The following is a 20,484-nucleotide window of genomic DNA, read 5'->3' as shown; positions in this document are numbered from 1 at the left end:
GATAATGCTATGTTCCGCTCCGGTGATTATCATCATATTGTTTATACATGTCAGGCAGGCTCAGACAACAGTTACAATAAAAATTTTATTTAAAAATTATTTGTTTTGAAAATAGGATCGTATATATATATATATATGGGAAAAAATCAATCATCAGATTAAAGTGCAAAAATACATTTCTGATATACTGTAATGCATCCGTACAAAAATAAGATTGGAATGTTACATTTTAAAGGAGGAAAATGTGCTAAGATGGCTTTTATCCCCCTAACTTGCAGAATAATTTGTGGGCCCACGTCTTTGGAATACACAGTGCTGATGTGCAGCATTTGGAATGAGCAGCCACATTTTTTGGTTACTATTTCACATTCCGCATATCCACTGGGGACTCTGACAAGACAAATGTAATAGCGAGTCATAAACTTCTCCACAAAGGCTTATTTCTGTATCTTGTAAGAAATTGCTGGTGAAAATGTTAATCCTTGAGCAGCATTCCCAGAGAAGTGGAAGAATAAAAGGTGATTTTATTTTATTATTATTTTTTTTAAGTCTTTGGTTCTTCGTTGATTATGGTATTCGGTGATACTAAACTGCATCTAACCAGTGTCCGTGTCCCTTCCCTTGAAGAAAGCGGTATCATTTCATCTTGGCTGGCTTGAGTTCCTTGACTTGTATATGTAATGTTTTGTGGACAGCCAGTGTCCTGGACTGACAGAAGCCTTTCCCACACTCTTGGCACTTGAAAGGTTTTTCTTTGGAATGAATGTACCTGTAGAATAGAACACAACGTTGCAATGTTAGCGACAAGCAAGAACTGCTTTGTTTGTCATGTCAATCGACATTTTGATCAATCCTATTGTTATTAGTTGTGTCTACATCAAAGCTAGCAATGACTTACCTAGTTACTTTTTTTTTAATCTAGTGGGCCCAAATGAATGAGATAAACACCCAGAAAAACGTCTAAATCCACAAACATAGTTGCAAGCTTTGTTGAAGTCTCATCATGTCTGCAGCTGTGAGCCCATGCATTCCCGATCGTTGAAGTCCACCAAACATGACAGTCACGATTCGTCATTTTGAGGGTAATCCTCATCCACTTTTGTGTTATTTGTGTGAACCATACTTAGACATTTTCTGCATTTATTACACATCATTTTGTGTTTTTGATTTGCTTTCTTGAAGTTTTTGAGTGTTCAATTATGGTAAATGCATGCGGCAACTGGGAAAAGTGTGTCAAATCCATTCTGGTGAGGAATCTGCGATCGAACAGAACAAAAAAAATGTGTAGTCATGTCTGTTAGATACACAGACAGACAGACAGACAGACACTGAAATAAGTGCGAAAGGTAAGTGCCACTACTCCCCTTATTCAATTTACCTTCTTCCAGGTAAACAGGCGGCGGGCAACAGCCGATCATTGAGTTAATTAATTAATTAATACAAATATAATAGATGATACATAAACATGATTTCAAAATAGAGTTGTGTTACTGTCGGTTGAAACTCTGTGATGAAATAAAAAAAAATGTGATAAGGCAAGTCGAGATGACGAAAAGGCAAGTCAAGTAGCTATCACGTCACTGTGCGGGCCAATTTAAAAATAAAAGCTTTCTAGAACATTTGCACTGGTGTCAATTTGGTACGTTTTCATTTATCAAATTCGGCACTGTGTCATGATCTGTTTTTGTTGTTTTTGATTTAGGATTTAATCTCATGTTTTTTCCTTGTGTTTGGTGTGTCTCGTCACGCTCATTGTGTCCACCTGTGTTTGTTTTCAAAAGCCCTCGTGTTAACCAATCAGGTCATTCCAACCCTTTGTGTCTTGTCCAGGTGCTCCTCGTTGTCTTGTTAATTTGTTGGTATTTAGTTCTTTGTGTGCTTTCACTTCTTGTCGGTTCATTTTCCCTGTCAGTGTCCATGTCCTTTGTCTTCCTCCCTGTCTTGCTCAGAAAGTCAAGTTAAGTCAAGTCATTGTGTTTTGTTTGTCCCGGTTGTTTTTGTACTTTTGATATTTAAATTTTTTCCAAAGTCCCTTTTGTTTCGTCAATTTCCCTTGTTTCGCTTCCTTGCGTTTGGGTCCTCCTCTTCCTCAACCATCACCCAAAACTTGACACCGTTACCTTGACATGTCTTAAATGTCTCGCTTTCGATCAAAATATTAAATGTATTTTAATGTCTTGACATTATTATAACATGTGTTTAAAGACCTTTAACAAACAAGTGCCATGAATGCTTTGCGAGTATTTAAATAGGGTATATATTCATCGAGAATTATACTTATTGCAGAGGCGGTCTGGAACATAATTTATTGGATAATAGCATCCAATTGCCTCTTTTGACACTTAACTAAAAATAGAACAATTTTTGGCTGCCGATAGGACAACAATCAGGCTGAGCCGCAACAAACACACTCTCATTTGTACAAATGGCATCGGAGTGAATAAGCCTTTTCAATGCATCTTTCGGACCAAATGTGTTTCGTAAGATCTTTGTGAATGCATTGCACACCACTGTGACTGAGACCATTAACTTACCAAAAAGTTACTTCCTCAGATTTGATTATTCAAATACCATGAATTTTAAACAAATGTGGTCTGATAAACATTTAGCATTGCTCGTATTTTGATTTCAATATTGCCGGTATTGTGGCAAGTACTGTAACCTCACACACCACACCTACATTAGGATATTTTAAAACATGCTCTCTCCTTTAAATACTTTTCATTCTGGTCCAAGCCCATTTACTTGCTGTTACATGTCAAATTATTTCTGATACAAAAGTAATGACAATTAAGTAATGAAATGCTATCAAATAAATATAAATGATTTACAGTTTTAAAAGTATGATAGGGTACAAATTCAATATCCCAAAAAGTTTTTCCATTCCCTATAAATTGTTTGCAAAAGTCTTCATCAATATCCAACAAACGATATGTGTCAGTACTTGGCCGTTTTAAAAAAGTTGTCTACTTCTGCTACTCCAGGAACTTATATTATCAGGCTGGGTCTCCTGTCTCCCGTTTCTTAACGCTGTGCCTGCTGAGACAAAATGTTGAGGAACGGAGCTTCCTCCAGCTCTTCTAAAGTATTGTTTAAGTGCCACGCTTCAAATTGGGAGCATATATTACTTGGAGTCCAAGTTAAAAGACTCTTCTGTCGTATTTGACAAAAAAAGGTTTCGGCTGAATGTCCTCACCTGTGGTCTCGGAGGTGGTCCTGCCTTCTGAAGGCTTTGTGGCAGATATCACAAGTGTATGGCCTCTCATCTGTGTGCGTCCTCTCATGAATTAACAGATTGTAGGATTTTGTAAAATGCCGGCCACAGAATTTGCAGACAAACTCTTTTTTGGTCTTTGAGGGCAATCGACCTCGACTGGACTTGCGCTCTTGGTAGGAGGGCTTGGTCACGTCCAGGAGGCACCGGAGACCGTTTGACTCCGAATGCTGAGATGAAGCAACAGCAGCGGCAACGCCGGACATGCTCAGGTCTTCCGCCTTCAGGTCATCCTCTTGGGTGGCTGCTGTGGCCAGGTTGGCAAAGTCAAAGCGAGGCTTGTTCTTTGAACTCTGCATCTGACCTGCTGACTCCTTGGGCTCCAGGTGAGGAGAGAAGATTGGAACGGAGGCCATAGGAGAGAATTGTACAGGCAGTTTTGAGATGCAGCGTGGCAAGGTCACAGGCAGGTAGCTCGGCGTCCATTGGTGAAGCTGAATGGCATGCAAGGCACTGAAGCTGTAGATGCCGTTGAAGTGATCCGTTGGCAGCTGAAGGCCTGTCGAGCTCTGGAGGAGGGAAAAATTAGCCAGCTGGAGCGATGGGTGGAGAGGGACTGGCGCTGGCAGAGTCTTGCTGCTCATGGCTGAGTCAAGAAATCCAATCAGATGTCTGGGACGGACAGAACACATTGGCGCGTTAGGTCAAGTTGGTTTGATTCAGCTCTACTTCATGTGTCAGGAGCGTCATGCCTTCCTGATGCCATTAAAACCTCACAACCAGCACTGCTTACAAAATTTGCATATACAGCTCAGGAAAAAGAACAAAGTGCTGAAAAATGACCACTTTCTCTGATCTGTGCTAGGATCCAGATTTACAGTATGCACTGTAATGTTCGACCAAATGATTTGAGGAATTGCAGTTTCAATGCTTTAGGGGCAGATTTATTACATGTTATCCAAGTTAGTCCTCCCCAAACAAAAATTGTTCTGCGCCCAGCAAACAATGTGGCCTTTTAGTAAGGAAGAGAATAGGATATACACAAATCTCAAAAGGTTGTTTGTGTTGTAAAGGCTCATTATGTTCAGTGTATCAATTTGTTTCAGCGTTGAAAAAAGACAACCTTGAACTTCCACGGTACTTTTCCATGTGGATTGTCGTTGGGGGAATCCACTATGGTAAACGCGACAAGGGGTTACAAAACTTGGCTATTGTGAGCTGTTCGAAAACTGCACCAGAAATGGATCTGCAGAAATGCATCATGACAAACGCGAGTGCATGTGTGAGGTAAATGTGTCATGGAAGGTGAGCGAATAACAATTGGCAGCATGAAGACACATCAATGAATGTGTCAGACCGAAATTGAGAAGAGCGTATGCGTGTGTTTCCTGTTTGCACAAACATGCCTGGAGCTGTTGAAGGTGGTGTAAGAGAATGGCAACATTCATCAGGTGAGCTGTTGAGTGTGTGAGCTGTTAAATCAGGTTTGATAAGCAGGAATAACAAGACAACAATGTGTCTTTGTTCCAGTCAGCCTTTGATTGACAGCAAGCAGAGCAGCTCCCTGCTCCATTTGAACAGCTCTGTTAACTGTACACACAATCCACGGTAATGTTCACTCTTTAAAGATAAAATATCAAAACATTTTGTCTTTTTCTAAAATGCTTAGAACGCTCATCGATATCCAATAACAGGAACAATAACACCCAGCCCAAAGACATCATGGTATAGTCATATCATTGAAAAACTGTTATCAGCCTAATAGATTCATGAAAGTCGAATAATTTGACGAGTAGTGCCAAGTCAAAATACCAAATAAACACGTGTCAGATTTAAAAATGATCATACTATGTGCTTTGCTTGCCATGTTTACTTCTCTGTGTGTAAAGTAAGACAAGAGTCAACAATTGCTGTTTTAGAAATGCAGAATTAAGTAATAAAATAGATGAAAAAAAAGGTACACCAAAAATTGCAGTAAAATAATTAACACAAAATATGCCTAATAAATTACCCGGAGTGTAGAGTAGTCACAACTAATCTGATTTTACCCATAAATACTATTTCATCATCAATATAGAAGAGTCAAATCCTACCATCGATGTGTACCCTCAAATCTTATATTGTATACCATCCTGTAAACCAGGGGTGGGCAAACTTTTTGATTGGCGGGCCACAATGGGTTCTAAAATTTGACAGGAGCAGATGGATGGAGTGTTTTGGTAACCTCACCTCATTGGAGGAAAATAAATACATATAATTAAAAAAAAAAGTGAACAAAACCATTACAATACATATATGTCTTTGAAAAACCACACTATTTAGAAAATAAAACATTAACAAGGTTGATTCGTTTAATTTTTTTCAAGTTCGGCGGGCCGGATTAAAACGTTTAACGGGCTGCATGTGGCCCCCAGGCCGTAGTTTGCCCACGCCTGCTGGAGCCCAATAGGCAAATCCACGAAATACCAATATGGCGTTATCATAATATACTATTAACTTTACCTGTACATTGAACTTTTTTTTAAACAGAGTAGCTATTAATAATACGAAGTAAACTATAAATGACAACTTTCCCATCACAATAACCTCTTTGATTTGCTGCCAAAATTAAAGCGTTAACTCTGGAGATTTGTTTTTAAACGCAGTTAAATATTTTAACTCAGTTAACTCAGGTTGATTTATTTAAAAAATAATTTGCATATTTTGCAAATATTGTGGAACAAAACACCACGGTTAAGTTACTAATTAGCTTTTCAGTTTTGAGAATCGTTACTAAGAAAAATGCCTGTAAAAATGTCTCTGTTTAGATCATATTCAAATATCAAAGAAAGCTATTAGAACAGTCTTTGAATTAAATATATTTCATAATTGGCAATTTTGCATTAATTCCAAGATATTATTCAAGTAAATATCTCTTACAAGCTTCACAAAAAATAGTAGTTGAAGAATGGGATTAATCGCAATTAATCATGGATTTCTTTTTTATGATTAATTAATTAAAAAATGTAATCGCTTGACAGCACTACTATTTATATTTGGCTATAACATAAAATCTCAAATCTTGTAACAAAATCCATCCATCCATTATCTGAGCTGCTTCTCCTCACAAGGGTCGCGGGAGTGCTGGAGCCTATCCCAGCTGTCAACGGACAGTCGGCAGGAGAAAGGGCACACATAGATGAACGAGCACTCATACTCAAAATCACACCTCGGGACAATTTAGAGCGTCCAATGAACCAAGCATGTATGTCTTTGGAACGTGGGAGAAAATCGCAGTAACCGGAGAAAATGGCCCAGGGAGAACAGGAAGGCCATAGCCCGGAATCAAAACCCGCACCTCTGGACTGTGAGGTAGACGTGCTAATCAATCACCCACCTTGCCACCTCTTTATAAAGTCATACAATTAAATTATTCCTCCTGGTGCTCAACCAATCAAAGCATCGTAAAAATGTCTTAGTTGAATATATTAACCAAGAAAAAAATGTATGGGTTGGTGAACATGCATTTAATATGAATGTCTATCATTTATATGGATTCAGTTTTTGCTTAAAGTCACTCTGCATGAAGCAATAACTAAAAACAAAACTTTGTGATAGCTCGAATTCACAATAAGTGTAAGACATTTTTTGCAAATACTGTCCGACTACTGAAGGATAAAGAACAGTGAAAGAAACTGTCAACTATTGTGGAAAATCCAATAATTTAGTTTGAACTGGTTTGCATAATCACAACCCCATTGTGAAAATCTGATGCCTTCCAAGCTTCCCTATCCTGAAATTTATAACACTGCTTCTCTGAATTTTGTCAAAACATGCATACTTTATTGTTGAGAACTTCATGCAAAGTGAACATAGGTGCTGTGTAAATAAATAAACAAATAAATAATAGTCATGTGAAAGGCATGAATCGGTGGTCAGGCTGCTCATCACTAAAGTGGATAAAGTAGTTGTAATGAGGAGCAGTGAAGCTCAAACAGCCCCCTGTGGTCTGTTCCTTTCTGATCATGACGCAGAAGTAATTGACTTTTACACAGGAGGTCATTAGAGGATAAACGTGCTCTGCTGCTGAGGCTCTCTTCACCTTTAACCCTTTAATGGCTGCATATCAGGGGCCTCCAGATCCAAAGAGTCATGTGGATCCGCTGCATAAGCCAGGACTGTTAGATTCAGCACCTCAGGAGGGACTGTGGGGTGACTAAGACTAAGCTGCTTCTCACCTCCATGAAAATCTCATCAGATTGGGACTACAACCCTCATGGAAGGTTGTGTGTGTGTAAGTATATATATATATATATATATATATATATATATATATATATATATATATATGACTGATATTGCGATATACCATTAAAAACAATAAAAGCTATTATTGTAAAAATGCAAGGACAAGAAATAGGCAAGACCTACTGCACTACTTGCCGTCAAGTATAATTTTGTATTTGTGTAATTCTGCATATGAAAATTAATTTTTTTAAACTCCTAAATATTTTTACATTTTGCAGTGTCAAAACAATAAATGATTTGGAAATTATATTACTTTTTGACACTGACCTACTTATTTAAAGTGTGTATATATATTTGTGGGACACCCTCTCTCTCTCTCGCTCTCTCTCTCTCGCACTCTCTCTCTCTCTCTCGCTATGTTCTTCATGATGTTTGTGTATATATTGGTTTGAGGGGGAGTAGTTTGAATTTACAAGGAACAGCATGGCCTTGTCTGAAAAATTGTGAAGGATCCCATAAATTCGCTTCGTGGGCCTTTACTTTTATGAAACCTTTTACAGGAAAATAGTTAATTTTTATCAACATTTTGTGCATCTGTATGTTGATGAAAGTAGGTGACATATTAGATAATCTAATTTTCAAAAGGCCAAAGCTCTTAAGATTTCTAGTCCAGTGATTCCAAACTATAGAATGCCATCACCCTCGTGTGCCATGAAATATGTGCAAGTTTGTAATTCTTGCGAAAAGTATGATCCATTATAATCGTTTTTAATTTATTGATGCCGGCAACATATAGTGACGGGCAAAACCATTAAATATGCTTCCATTACGCAACACTTACTGAGTGAGTTTATGATTGAACTTGGACATTATCATTTTTGTATTTATAATTTTAGTTTGATGGTGTGCCTTGAGACTTTTCTAATGTAAAATTGGTGCTGTGGCTCAAGAAATTTTTAGAAAGCACTACTTCGTTGCTAAAACGTATCGCCCAAGTTTAAATGAATTCGAAATCTAACGGCTATCTTCTCCTAACAAACACATGAAGCAACATCAAGGCCAGGACAGTCCCCGTGTCATCAGACCTCTCTTAGTTGAGGTGCTGAAAAACGATCAATGCTTTGAATGCTCCACATCATCTTACAGACCGTGGATCCAATTCAAAAGGATTTTATTTGATTATGCTTCATTCAACTGGCAGCATCATCAAATAGTGGAAGCGAGGTAGGGGATGCAGCTTCACGCACCAAGTGTTACCTTTGAATTGACTCTTTAGGCTCTTCCTCCTCCTTTCTCAAGCAATGTTTATTCCGACTTTGCAAATTATCCTCGATAATGTTGGCTCACCAAAGTGGGACGTTGTTGGGAGAGCAATGAGCGCAAATGAGCCGAATTCGTCCATTTCGCCTCGAATACCGACTCTAAATGTGTTTTTTTAGACTTTATTATGGGAAGTGTAGAAAAAAGAAGAATTAATAATAAATTTACCAGTTTATGTGAACAACACATCTATCATAATATTGGCAGTGAGCCAACGAGTTATGTCAGAAAAATAGATAATTCACAGCGGTAAAGCAATTATGCAAATTATGAATGTGGTAATCTAATATCATTCACAATACAAGCACACCCATGCGAACCTTCAACACATTTTCATGCACTGTATGAATTTCAATAATTTTGTCGTCAAAAGGCAACATCGTAAAAAAGCGCCACGAGCAAAGGCGTGATCGTTACTGCAGTTTGTCTCCGTCAAATTGCCTTCGCTCAGACTACTTTTGTTGCAATTGCCATTTCTTTGGTGTTTGTTTGCTCACAAACAAAAGCGAGCACTTACCGAAAAAAAGAACTTCAAGATCTCCCTCCTCTCTGTGGGGGTCCCCCACCCTGCGTGGAAGATCAGCGCGATTATTTCGGCTGAAACGTGATTTATTGAGACGACAGCATGTGTCCTCCTCTCAGTTCACCGTGAGAAGCGTCTGTGTGAGCTGCAGCGTTGCGCTTCTCCCCTCCACTGATGTGCGCTCACACTGGCCAGCGTCTCTTTATTGCGCAGAGAGAAGCGACGACTGGCTCGTCACTCAGCCAACCCAGCCCACATCCACGCAAGACGTGCTGATACATAAGATGACAGACGACAGCAACGTTGTTTTGTGAGTGGCTTGACATGAACCCCAACTGGCAAAGTTTGCGAAAACTACCAAGCAGGGTTGGGCAACATGACTGGCCAACGCAGAGCCCTGACCTCTATCCCATTTGGAATAGATACACCCCTCTCCAACGTCTGTGACCTACAACTAAGAAAAACCCATCCATCACACTAAAAGTCTTCCAATAGGAAGTATTTTCATTTTATTTACTTCCCGTAGTTGTATGTCCCAATATTGCCCATTTTGCATAAAGTAGTTACTTAGTAGTCATGACACTTCAATCAGCTACCCAAACTAAAACTTGCACATGAGCTGCAGTTGTCTCGCAGCTATATCCCTCTTTGGTGTATGTCTGCATATTTAGTAATAAACCTCAGATTGTGGTCAAGTTGACCCATCCATTGTGAAGGAAAAGTCTGCATATGGTCACGGAAATGAAATATAGAACATTTGAACGCCGAGTAGATTTTTTTTAAACTGACATGAGCTCTTCATGCTCTAAGTGTACCAGCACTTGGCTCTGCAATGCACGTCACTCGATTCATTGACGTGTAAATCGATGAGTTAATTAAGTTAGTTGCATATTAGGTGATGGGACTGCCAGCGCGCACACACAATTTTTTAGAAGTAGGCAGCAAATTGAGCAACAAGTGATCTAATGTGAATACAGTCTGCCCCCTAGTGGAGAACTCTTGCCACCAAATAAATTACTCCCGTTAAGCCCACCCAAATTGTAATCGCCAAGAAATGCACGAAGCTTCGTCAGTCCAGGTTGACTGACAATTCAGGCTAATCGCACGATGTTGGCTTGTAGACATTACATGACCTTAATTTTTCTCACAGGTTCCCCACCAATGCAGATTAAGTGCAAGTTATAAAAGTAATTATTGTAAATGACTATTTCCTTAAGGATCTGCAAGGAAATGAGTGTGTATGTTACAAAGATTGGTAGTTTGATATTACACTGCTCATATTTTTTTTTCATCAAAGGGACAACACATCCAATTATGAAAATGCACCCATCATCTACTTCCCCTCATGCCTATGAAAGGTGCAGTGACATTTTGGAGTATGCAAAACAGTGTCGGTTCTGAAGCCCCAAAATGAAGTTAAAAACTAATAGCTAATAGCATCAAGGTTAGGCTGCTTCTGAATTGTTTGGCATCCGTTTCTCATTGTTTCGTTGTGTAATCAATAATGTAATGTAGTTATTATTAGGATTGTCCCCAATTCAACATTTGCACTTTCCATCCGATATAGATGTTACGGCCTACACCGATTTTGAAATCCAGAAAAATCCAGAGTCAGGGCGTGAAGTTCTCCAGCAGTGTCTGGGAAGTGGATGTCTTGGTGGCCACAAGCCACAACTTCCCCAGCGACCCGGTAGCCTCCCAAAGACTTATGCCCCACTCGCTGGCCAGAAAAGAACGACCAAGACTTTGATTTCTGCACCCATCCATGCCGTCAGTCCGGATTCAGCAACACTCCAATCCCATCACGATCAGGTGAAAGTCTGTTTAGAAATCTTCTCAATTTTAGAAACAATATCAGTATCAATGAATATTATTAATTATTAGTTTACAAAACTACTTTGACAAAGTTAATTAGTGCTGAAATACAATTTTTTTGAGAGCTTGTTGACTATATTTTTAGAATATCGGGAACAATCAATTCATGCCTCTATTAACCTGTCAATAATGAATATAGAGGGAAAAGTTGCTAGATCGAGCCAAAACTTCCTTCATTTGTGTGCAAAAGGACAACAGGCCAATGAGAGTGAGTTTGGAATTTTGGCTTCCTCAAAAAGTAAGTAAACTAGAAAGTGAAGTAAAATAAAAATAACTTCAGTCCACATATGAAAATAAATGGAAACAGTCTATGAATTTGGACGGAGACAAAAAATAATAATACTGTGTTTATTTTTGCTGCAACAAGAGCGGTAATCGACGACGCGATTACTGCATTTGAAAAGACGCAAAGTGTGTCCTAGGAACCTCGCGATAGTGCACGACTGGCAGGCGACTAATCACGCTAAAATAACAAATTCACCACCAAGCTACTGTAATCTTTTGTAGCTTCTACATCAACAATGAACAAATCAGCCAAGCTCCAGCAATATCATCATCATATGTGTTCAGCATACCCCGGAATAGATCTACCGGAACTATACAAATTCCATTAGAACATTTAAACAACGCACAAACTGCAACAGTAGTTTTGTCATTTAAGGCTGAAAATCCTTTAAACAAGGGATACAGTTCGGCAAAATGTCATTGGCCACCCGCAAATTTTTTCAAGTTGATTGACTCGGCCTGTGTAGATGTGTTGTGCAAGTCGCTTATGGAAAGGTTCGCCCCATCGGTGTGCCACAGCATCCCTCTTTACTCGACAGCCACTTTGGAAGTGTGAAGAGGATCAGTGTTCAACAACTGTTTCATTATTTCAACTGTAGCAGTACCTGTGTTTAAAAAAAAAAAAAAAAAAAAAAAAAATCAGTTCTCAACTAATCAAACATTAGGCTGGATTTATACTGAATTGCAAATCAATCTTTACTCAATGAGACAAAAAATGTGTTGTGAAAAAGTGCATCAAAACAGATCAATGAAAGATGCCTCAATAATCATTTTATAATAGAATCGTAGCCTCTAAATCTTCATAGAATTGTGAAGCGCCCAAAGATTCCCACCTCTAATTGTAAGAAGTATTTTTTGTCATTTTATTTTTCCATTTCTAAAATGACCGGACAACACAATTGTTTCACATTACAAATGTTCAGACAACCTGAAGTTTGCTCTGATTTATCTAAATTTGAAGGTTAAATGTTACAACAATAATTAATTTCACATTCTGACACCCAACTCTAACAGAGTCAACCTGTTCAAAGAAATTGAGAAGAATTACATATATCGGCACTGGATTAGTATATTGTAACTTCTCAGACCAATTCCAATTGAGGAACGCTAAATGTCAGGGTAGGTTTTAGCACCATGCAAGTCTCAGAGGCAATTCAAAATGTAAAACTTGAGCTGAAATAAAAAAACTAACTGAGAAAATGTCATATATTGTTTCCAGCAGGAGCAAATGTGCTCAAACCTTTGACTTGTGTCACAACTAGTGAAGACGGCCAATGGGGAGTGCGAGTTTACCTTATTAGCAGCTTCTAGTGAAGTGATGAGAGTACTCAGCTCCTCTCTGTTCATCTCCATGGAAAAATAATTGAAGGCTCCATTCTCTCTTAGATTCAGACTAAGATTTAACAGAGGAGTCTGAAGAGCTGAAATCTTGTCACTGGACAGTGCCAGCTGCAGGCAGGGGAGACAAAGGAAAGCAAATAAAATCAGGTGTCTGATTGAAGATGACAATTAGACATACATTACAAGATCACGATGTTTAAGATCAGCATTGATAAGATGTTTGATAACGTGGCAAACATATATACAGTATTCAAGCTGCCTTTCCCAAACTTACGGTTATACGGTTTTAAAAAGTCAAGGTTTCTGCTAAAAACTGTGGCATCTGTAAATGATCTTTTTCTTTTCTTTTTTGAAGTCACGTCTGATGGGCGACCTGCAGAGAAATGACCGTCTCAAACTAAACGAACAGCCTGGAGAGATTGAGCATTGAGAGACCAAGACCATTGAGCATCAAATGCACACAGAAAACGTAGTTGTTAAGTTAACCTGTAGGTGGCGCTAAACGGTTGGATTATAAAAAAAATATTTCACACAAGGTGGGCATTAAATGAGTTAATAAAGCTCTCAGGTTTGCTTTCAGGTGCTCGGGACAGAAATGAAAATCACAAAGTAGCTTCTCAAATTAAGTCCAATGATCAGCAAAAATGCTCATCAAAGAAAAAAAAAAAACATTTTGACCCTTGAACACATTTCTTAAATGTACCAATTGCCCTATACTTTGTTTAAAAAACATGTACATTGCTTCAATGAAAAAAAACAAACAGATTTTATTTATTCTATTTTAAAAATAGACATTTTAGAGCTGTAATTTTCATAATGCAGTATTTTTGCTCATGGCTATCATACAGTCATGTCTACGCCTAAGAGCCACATTATTGTGATGGATTTTTGTGTTCAGGGAGCCACCAGTCAGAGGTTACATAAAGTAAGCAGAGAGACTCCAGTGTGTCATTGAATATTTGGCAAGACTTCCATGAAATTGCATTCTTGTAAAAAATAAATAAAAATACACATATTAGAAAATAAATAAAGAAATATGATTTGTGACAGCCGTGACATTTTTTTTCATTTCCATCGATTATTAAATAAATATTAAAATTTAAATACAATTTGGAAGTCAGCCAACACTCTGGGACGGACAGTATTTGATTGCATTTCTTGCTAAAGCGAACAACCTTTATTTGTGTCTAATCGACGGGACTCAAAGACGAACGAAAGTCGAACGAAACAAAGCGTTAATTCACCTTAAGCTGCCAGTCAAAGTCCTGTAATGTAGCAGACGAGATTGAGTGGGTTCTGGCCAGCAGAGCATGGTGAATCTCTACCCGTCTGGATTTGAGCACATTGAGCACAGCCTCTGAGTGGCTGCTACTCAACTCGGACAGGCAGATCAGCACCTGAACATAACCAGAAGCAAACACTGGAAATTTGCCTTTAAAATACAGTACTTCCTCATCCCCCACAGTTCCTGTGTGTAGCAAATAGTTACACTGTCCCTAAATGAACTCTCACCTCCTCATCAGAGTTATTGTTCCCTACCGACAGCCGGAAGACAGCTTTCAAAGAGTTGATAAGCTCCAGCCACTCCTCCATGCTCCAGGTGGCATTGTAGTCCTCTCTGTGAGGAGATTCTCGTCCACAGAGTCCATCCACTACCCTGTGACAAAGCTGCAGACACACAAGACTGTGAGGCTTTGTGTCACGGTTAAATGTGTGAAACAGAAGCTCAGGCTTGTCCAATACATCCATTTTCAATGAGTGAGGGGGGGAATTTTTTCAAATGATGACCTTCAACAAATGAACCATAAAACACTAAGCTCTGTCACAAAGTTGCAGGAACTGGAATTTGCCAAAATGCATATTGCCGAGCCCTAAAGCTTTGCAGGTTAGGCAGGAGAGGTTACACAAAACTAGAGTTTTTTGATGCGTTCCATGTGTTAAGCATGCTTCTAGTTGTGTTTAGGCCAGCAAAGAAGGTCTTGAACGCTGAGACTGCATGCCAGTATTCTCATTCATCCAGCTCATTTCATTCTCAGGGAATTTAATTGCTCACAACTGGACTGCTCTGTTTGTCCTAGAAGATGTTTCACCTCTCATCCAACGAGGCTTCTTCAGTCCATGCAATAAATCAGTGGCCCGCTCCAACCAAGAAAAATATCAGAAGCACTAACCAAAATTTACATCCGAACTGAAAACTGTGAGTACAAAACCGAGAAGGGAGGTTTATAGAAAGTGTGGTCCAACCTGATGGTCAAATGCTGACCCACTTTGAGAGTCAATATTTATTTCCCTTTAGAATCAATCACCAGATTTCCTTTCTGATCGAATCATCTAGGTCCCTTTGTTTTGTGACGTAGTTTTATAAAGGTTTACAAAACCTTCCACATCACCAGGTTTTTAATTTGTAAAAGGGAGAAAAGAAAAAAAAAAGTTCGGTTCACAACCTCCCGTCTCAAACACGCACACGCGCACGCTCTGTGACTGAGACATGACGTTAAAGTACTGTAAGGAATTAGGTTACAGTTTCGGCCGACAGTAAAAGTTTGCAAGAATAAAAAAGTAATAATTCAATGGCGGTCTGATGCGGTTTTTTTAAAATTCCCAGTGACATATTTAGCAGACTATATTGGTAATATGGTGTTTAAATGGCAAAGCTGTGGGGAACTTGTAAAGGGAATTAGTAAAGTATTTACTTATAAATTGTGGGCGTAGCACTAGCATGCTAGCGGTTTACAATCCTCCACGATAACAAGCAGTCCGGATCATTTTTGACAGTTGACACATTTCTTTGTTAACGTTTTTTTAAATGACTACGTCCTGCGGTGAATACGATCCAAAACTGTCACTATCCACTCCCTTCTTGTTACGCCAGCACGTTTCAAGAGCCGCGAGGACTCGAAAGTGCAAACTTTATCGCCCCACATTAAAAATGTAATTCTTGAAAATAATCCACATTTTTATTACATTTACCTGTAATCTGATTTCGTTTTTTCTGCAATAGTAATGGAAAACAGTAAGTTTTTTGTATCTTGACTAGATAACGCCGGTAGATGACGCTAACATAATTGATCATTTCTTCTTTGAAAATCAAAAGTGGCTGATTATTTTTACTTTCATTCAAATAACTGCGGAAAAACCCTGTCTTTTCTGTCACCTGATGATAATGACTTTTTGTGCATCAAACAAATAAACCCAGTTTCCAGTTACCATTGCGTGAATCAACGTTCTATTCGATTTAAAATCCATTCACTTGGATTCGTTGCTCAGAAAACGTTCCTCAAGAATTGTCTTTAAACGTATCGCTGTCCACAAAAAATACGACACTTATTTACACTTACTTTAAGACACTCCTTAAGGGGCAAGCTGTTTAGTAGGACCACCATAATTCTCCCAGTTCCGCCTTTTCGTCAGCTGACGCACGGCTATAGTCACGTGACAGTATCATGAGGCATTGATATGCGTCGTGTAAAAATGACATTAATCAGAGTCAACACGAGTCTGTTTGTGTCTCTCCACCACGTACATCACGTACATTTATTGTTCACGCGTTGGAAGCATTGAGTGCGCACGACAAATATCTTTATAAAGTGTTTAAACCCCAACTACTACAGCAAGAGATAATACAATAACGAATTTTATCATTTCCATTCGTTCCTTAATGTTACAATTCTTTAAAGTTTGTAGATTAAACATTGTATATCATTACAGATAGGATTTGGAAACGTAAGATTCGATAATTTCCACACCCCAAGTCGAATTTTATTTTTCACACATACAAGATATAATTTCAACATTTTTTTTTTGCAAACGTTTGGTACAGATAAAAAAAACCCACACACTTTCAAGTTGTTTTTGCTGCAAATACTAATTTGTTTCCTTGAAAGTTTTCTTGGAACAAATCTGTCCATTAAAATATCCTTTCCCTATAAAATCAAAAGCGGTTTCAATCAAACTGGACACCAATGGGAAACATTTCTACCATAGTCGATGTACTTTGCTGCCAATCAAAATGATTATATAGTTCATATAGTACGGAGGATGCTGATTTAGGATGCTCTGGATTCAAGGGAAATGCAAAATGCAAAAGTACTAAAACAGCAACTGACGTTAATTATAATAAAAGTCAACATGTCTAGAAAGTCTGGAATTTTTTTTGTAATGGTAAAGCTTGGGAGCTAAGGCCTTATTTGCAAGAAAATTCCACGTGCGCGGTAATCGTCTCAAGTGAAACCCTGCTGTCCATTTTATGAACACACTGCCTCCCGTTTCTTGTCAACAATGGCACAGTGGTATGTAATAATCCTCTCCACCTCATTCCTGTACATGGACCTCCCCTTATTTCAGTACAACGAGCAGATTTGAACAAAGAGCAACGTTCTGAAATTTGGCGACCGCTTCACCATTTTATTTTCAAAATATTTGTTTGTTACCTTCCTTCACTTTATGAGTGACATTTCCCAGAATGGGAATTGACACCGGACTGAATGTTTCAAATGACGATATACCTTATGGAGGAAAAAGTTCCTTTTCCCAACTGGAGCACAACATAGTGGCTGCCTATCTCATAACTGCAGGTAATAAAGAACAAACTGTAGGACTTTTGTTTTGCATGCAAATCGGGTAATGTAAATTCTTGATTTTGTTAGTAATACCATTTGCTGTTCAGTGAAATGATCTAAATTGCGCTAGGCGTGCACATTTTCTAATAATTCCACATTTATTTATTTGAATTGTTGATGTGAAAATTATTACAATTGTTTACAAAGTATTTTGCAACTATTGTTTGAATAAGATGGTATTTAATCTATATTGAACATTGTGTAACTTTTATATAGTTGTGTTGAACATATTTTGAAGGTTAAATGTTATTTTATATAACATTTATTTATTTATTTATTTATTTATTTATATAACATTTATTTATTTTATATAAATTTTAAAATAAACCTAATCTGAATTCAACCCTTTTCCCCCTTTTATTTTCAATAGTAAAAAACATAATTCAATATATATCGCTATCGACCAATATGACATACTTCGCGATATAGTTTTCAGCCATATCGCCCAGCCCTACTGTAATATATATCCTCAACGTCGCGTTGTGTGAAATGCCATAGCCCAGACAAGCTGTTGCCATGGTTGCCATATGTTTGTGTTTTTGTCACGTGAGCAGTTGTTGTACTGTGAACTTGGTGTTTTTAGACATCTGCACCGCTTCTCCTCACAAGGGTCGCGGGGGGTAGTCGGGGGACACCCTGGACTGCTTGCCAGCCAATCACAAGGCACACATAGACGCACAACCATCCGCGCTCACAATCACAAAACACCTTGGGGTCATTTAGGGTGTCCAATCAACCTGCCATGCATGTTTTTGGAATGTGGGAGGAAACCCACGCAGGCATGGGGAGAACATGCAAACTCTCGGCAGTGATAATAGACTGTGAAAAAGGTCACGATTGAATCTACATCAGACTTATGTGTCCTATACATGACAGTGTGCACGGAGTGCAACGAAGACCATGAATGCCTTGGGGCAAAAAAAAAACCCAAATAAAATGTGTCAACCATGTTTTGAAGTCGACTCGGTTGAATAGTCAGTGTCGGAAATGTGATCCAACAAATCGGTGCGTTAAGTAGATGGACTCTAAATGTGATTTTGAAATAGGTGCTGTGCTTAACCTTTTGACTACTGATTATCACATAGCAAGATGGACTTTTAATTCCATTTTTTTTTAACCTTTCTTCTTTGCAGGAATCATCAGTCTATTGAGCAATATTGTCGTTCTTCTCATGTTTGTCAAGTTTAAGGAGCTCCGCACTGCTACTAATTTTATTATCATCAACTTGGCCTTTACTGACATCGGAGTCGCAGGCATTGGTTACCCGATGTCAGCGGCCTCTGATATCCACGGAAACTGGAAATTTGGCTACACTGGTTGTCAGGTGGGTGGCATACGTGCACGTCATGGGTGGCGGCTCACCGCACAGGACGCTGACATGTCGCAGCTTCCGCACCATTTGAGAAATAAGGACAATTGTTTTTCTTTCCAGATTTATGCAGCTCTTAACATCTTTTTTGGCATGGCCAGCATTGGCCTGTTGACTGTGGTGGCCATCGACCGTTACCTCGCAATTTGCAGGCCTGACATAGGTATCTTATCATATTGTATTCTAAATTCACGACGTGTAGAGTGAACAACTTTGTTTTTCTGTCACCTAATTCAGTTTGTGTTGCTGATAATACGCCAAAATAGACATAGAAAAAGATCATCTTTACTCTGCACTTTCCTTGCCCGTGTGTGTCTTTTGTCTCTTCAGGGCAGAAAATGACGCTGCGTTCATACAATCTCCTTATTCTGGCAGCTTGGCTTAACGCTTTGTTCTGGTCCTCCATGCCGATTGTGGGCTGGGCTGGCTATGCGCCAGATCCAACTGGAGCAACATGCACCATTAACTGGCGGAAGAATGATGCGTGAGTTGGAAAGACGGCTTCAACTCCAAAACATTGTTATATATCATATGTATATCAATAAAGATGATTCGGATGCGCACCAACACTTTCAACGCTTTCCTTTCGTAAAGCGGAAGCAGATACCAACAAATTCTGTTTTTCTTTTCACAGATCCTTCATTTCTTACACCATGATGGTGATTGCTGTCAACTTTGTCGTCCCTTTGTCCATCATGCTTTACTGCTACTACAATGTTTCTGTCACAGTGAACAGATACAAAGCAAGCAACCGTCTAGATAATATTAATATTGACTGGTCGGACCAGATGGACGTAACAAAGGTAGAGAAGGACTTCACTTCTTCCTTTTATCCAAATCTGCAGTGTGCACTTGTAATGGTTTGTAATAATTGGACAGTTTTCTGTTACAAAATGACGTTTATTTTAAATATTCATTCAGATTGATCAGTTAGTTCAATAATAGCTAAATCGTCTACAACTGTTGAATACCACTAAAATTAAAGGCATGACTTTTAAATGTGTTGTGTTGCTTTTGCCTTCCAGATGTCGATTGTGATGATCATAATGTTCCTTGTGGCCTGGTCTCCATACTCCTTGGTGTGTCTGTGGGCATCTTTTGGTGACCCCAGAACAATTCCTGCACCCATGGCTATAATTGCGCCTCTCTTTGCGAAGTCCTCCACGTTTTACAACCCCTGCATTTATGTCATTGCGAACAAAAAGTCAGTGTTTCTTCTTTTTTTCCAGGGTTTTCATCAGCTTTATTTTTTTTCATTTTCAACAATGTGCTACAACAAGCGGGTTAATGTGACCTTTTTTCATGCAGATTCCGAAGAGCAATCCTAGGGATGATCCAGTGCCAAACCAGACAAAGAATCACCATCAATTCTCAGGTTCCTATGACAACTTCTCAACAACTCGCCCAGTGAAATGACTGCTTCAGTGTCACAATGTCGAGCTGCAATGTATGCATGTTTACAATTCAGGCCATGGATACTTAGAAATGGCGTAGAATAAATCACTCTCAGTGTTCCTTTGCATTGTGGTGTTGACTGTTTAAATTAGAGAGCATGTGTGGAGTTTGCATGTTCTCCCCGTGCCTGCGTGGGTTTTCTCCGGGTACTCCGGTTTCCTCCCACATTCCAAAAACATGCGTGGCAGGCCGATTGGAACACTCTAAATTGCCCCTAGGTGTGAGTGTGAGCGCAGATGGTCGTGTGCCCTGCGAT

The 20,484-nt window shown here is 38.9% G+C and overlaps 3 protein-coding genes across 3 annotated transcripts; 1 reads left to right on the top strand and 2 right to left on the bottom strand.

Moving 5' to 3' along the window:
* Positions 1-146: 146 nt before the first annotated feature.
* On the bottom strand, positions 147-9,450 carry osr1 (odd-skipped related transcription factor 1). The gene is made up of 3 exons (XM_088305670.1): positions 9,279-9,450; positions 3,197-3,886; positions 147-769 (listed from the first exon to the last, which is right to left on the bottom strand). The coding sequence occupies exons 2-3, from the start codon at positions 3,856-3,858 to the stop codon at positions 637-639; spliced, it is 795 nt and encodes a 264-aa protein (XP_088161796.1). The 5' UTR covers positions 3,859-3,886; positions 9,279-9,450; the 3' UTR covers positions 147-636.
* Positions 9,451-11,307: 1,857 nt separating this feature from the next.
* commd8 (COMM domain containing 8) lies at positions 11,308-16,291 on the bottom strand. Its single transcript, XM_088303929.1, has 5 exons — positions 16,124-16,291; positions 14,298-14,453; positions 14,030-14,182; positions 12,738-12,893; positions 11,308-12,049 (listed from the first exon to the last, which is right to left on the bottom strand). The coding sequence occupies exons 1-5, from the start codon at positions 16,166-16,168 to the stop codon at positions 12,029-12,031; spliced, it is 531 nt and encodes a 176-aa protein (XP_088160055.1). The 5' UTR covers positions 16,169-16,291; the 3' UTR covers positions 11,308-12,028.
* An 852-nt stretch (positions 16,292-17,143) lies between these two features.
* Positions 17,144-20,281, top strand: rrh (retinal pigment epithelium-derived rhodopsin homolog). Its single transcript, XM_088303921.1, has 7 exons — positions 17,144-17,359; positions 18,538-18,728; positions 18,837-18,936; positions 19,104-19,257; positions 19,408-19,576; positions 19,799-19,977; positions 20,082-20,281. The coding sequence occupies exons 1-7, from the start codon at positions 17,248-17,250 to the stop codon at positions 20,182-20,184; spliced, it is 1,008 nt and encodes a 335-aa protein (XP_088160047.1). The 5' UTR covers positions 17,144-17,247; the 3' UTR covers positions 20,185-20,281.
* The last annotated feature ends 203 nt before the right edge of the window (positions 20,282-20,484 follow it).

This window comes from Idiotropiscis lumnitzeri, chromosome 1 (genome assembly GCF_059441095.1).
Source record: "Idiotropiscis lumnitzeri isolate Australia: NSW breed Sydney's pygmy pipehorse chromosome 1, RoL_Ilum_1.0, whole genome shotgun sequence".
NCBI lineage: Eukaryota > Metazoa > Chordata > Actinopteri > Syngnathiformes > Syngnathidae > Idiotropiscis > Idiotropiscis lumnitzeri.
Note: the sequence above shows the minus strand (reverse complement) of the source record. Positions and strands in the feature narration are given on the sequence as shown.

Bases quoted from the DNA above. Each gene is read 5' to 3' on its own strand.
- osr1 (XM_088305670.1), bottom strand. From the start codon at position 3,858: ATGAGCAGCAAGACTCTGCCAGCGCCAGTCCCTCTCCACCCATCGCTC. The intron at 770-3,196 runs GTGAGGACATTC...TCTATTCTACAG, and splicing joins GACCACCTCCGAGACCACAG to GTACATTCATTCCAAAGAAA.
- commd8 (XM_088303929.1), bottom strand. From the start codon at position 16,168: ATGGTGGTCCTACTAAACAGCTTGCCCCTTAAGGAGTGTCTTAAA. The intron at 14,183-14,297 runs GTGAGAGTTCAT...GGTTATGTTCAG, and splicing joins ACAATAACTCTGATGAGGAG to GTGCTGATCTGCCTGTCCGA. The intron at 12,894-14,029 runs GTGAATTAACGC...CCCTGCCTGCAG, and splicing joins ACTTTGACTGGCAGCTTAAG to CTGGCACTGTCCAGTGACAA.
- rrh (XM_088303921.1), top strand. From the start codon at position 17,248: ATGGGAATTGACACCGGACTGAATGTTTCAAATGACGATATACCTTAT. The intron at 17,360-18,537 runs GTAATAAAGAAC...TCTTCTTTGCAG, and splicing joins TGCCTATCTCATAACTGCAG to GAATCATCAGTCTATTGAGC. The intron at 19,978-20,081 runs GTCAGTGTTTCT...TTTTTCATGCAG, and splicing joins TATGTCATTGCGAACAAAAA to ATTCCGAAGAGCAATCCTAG.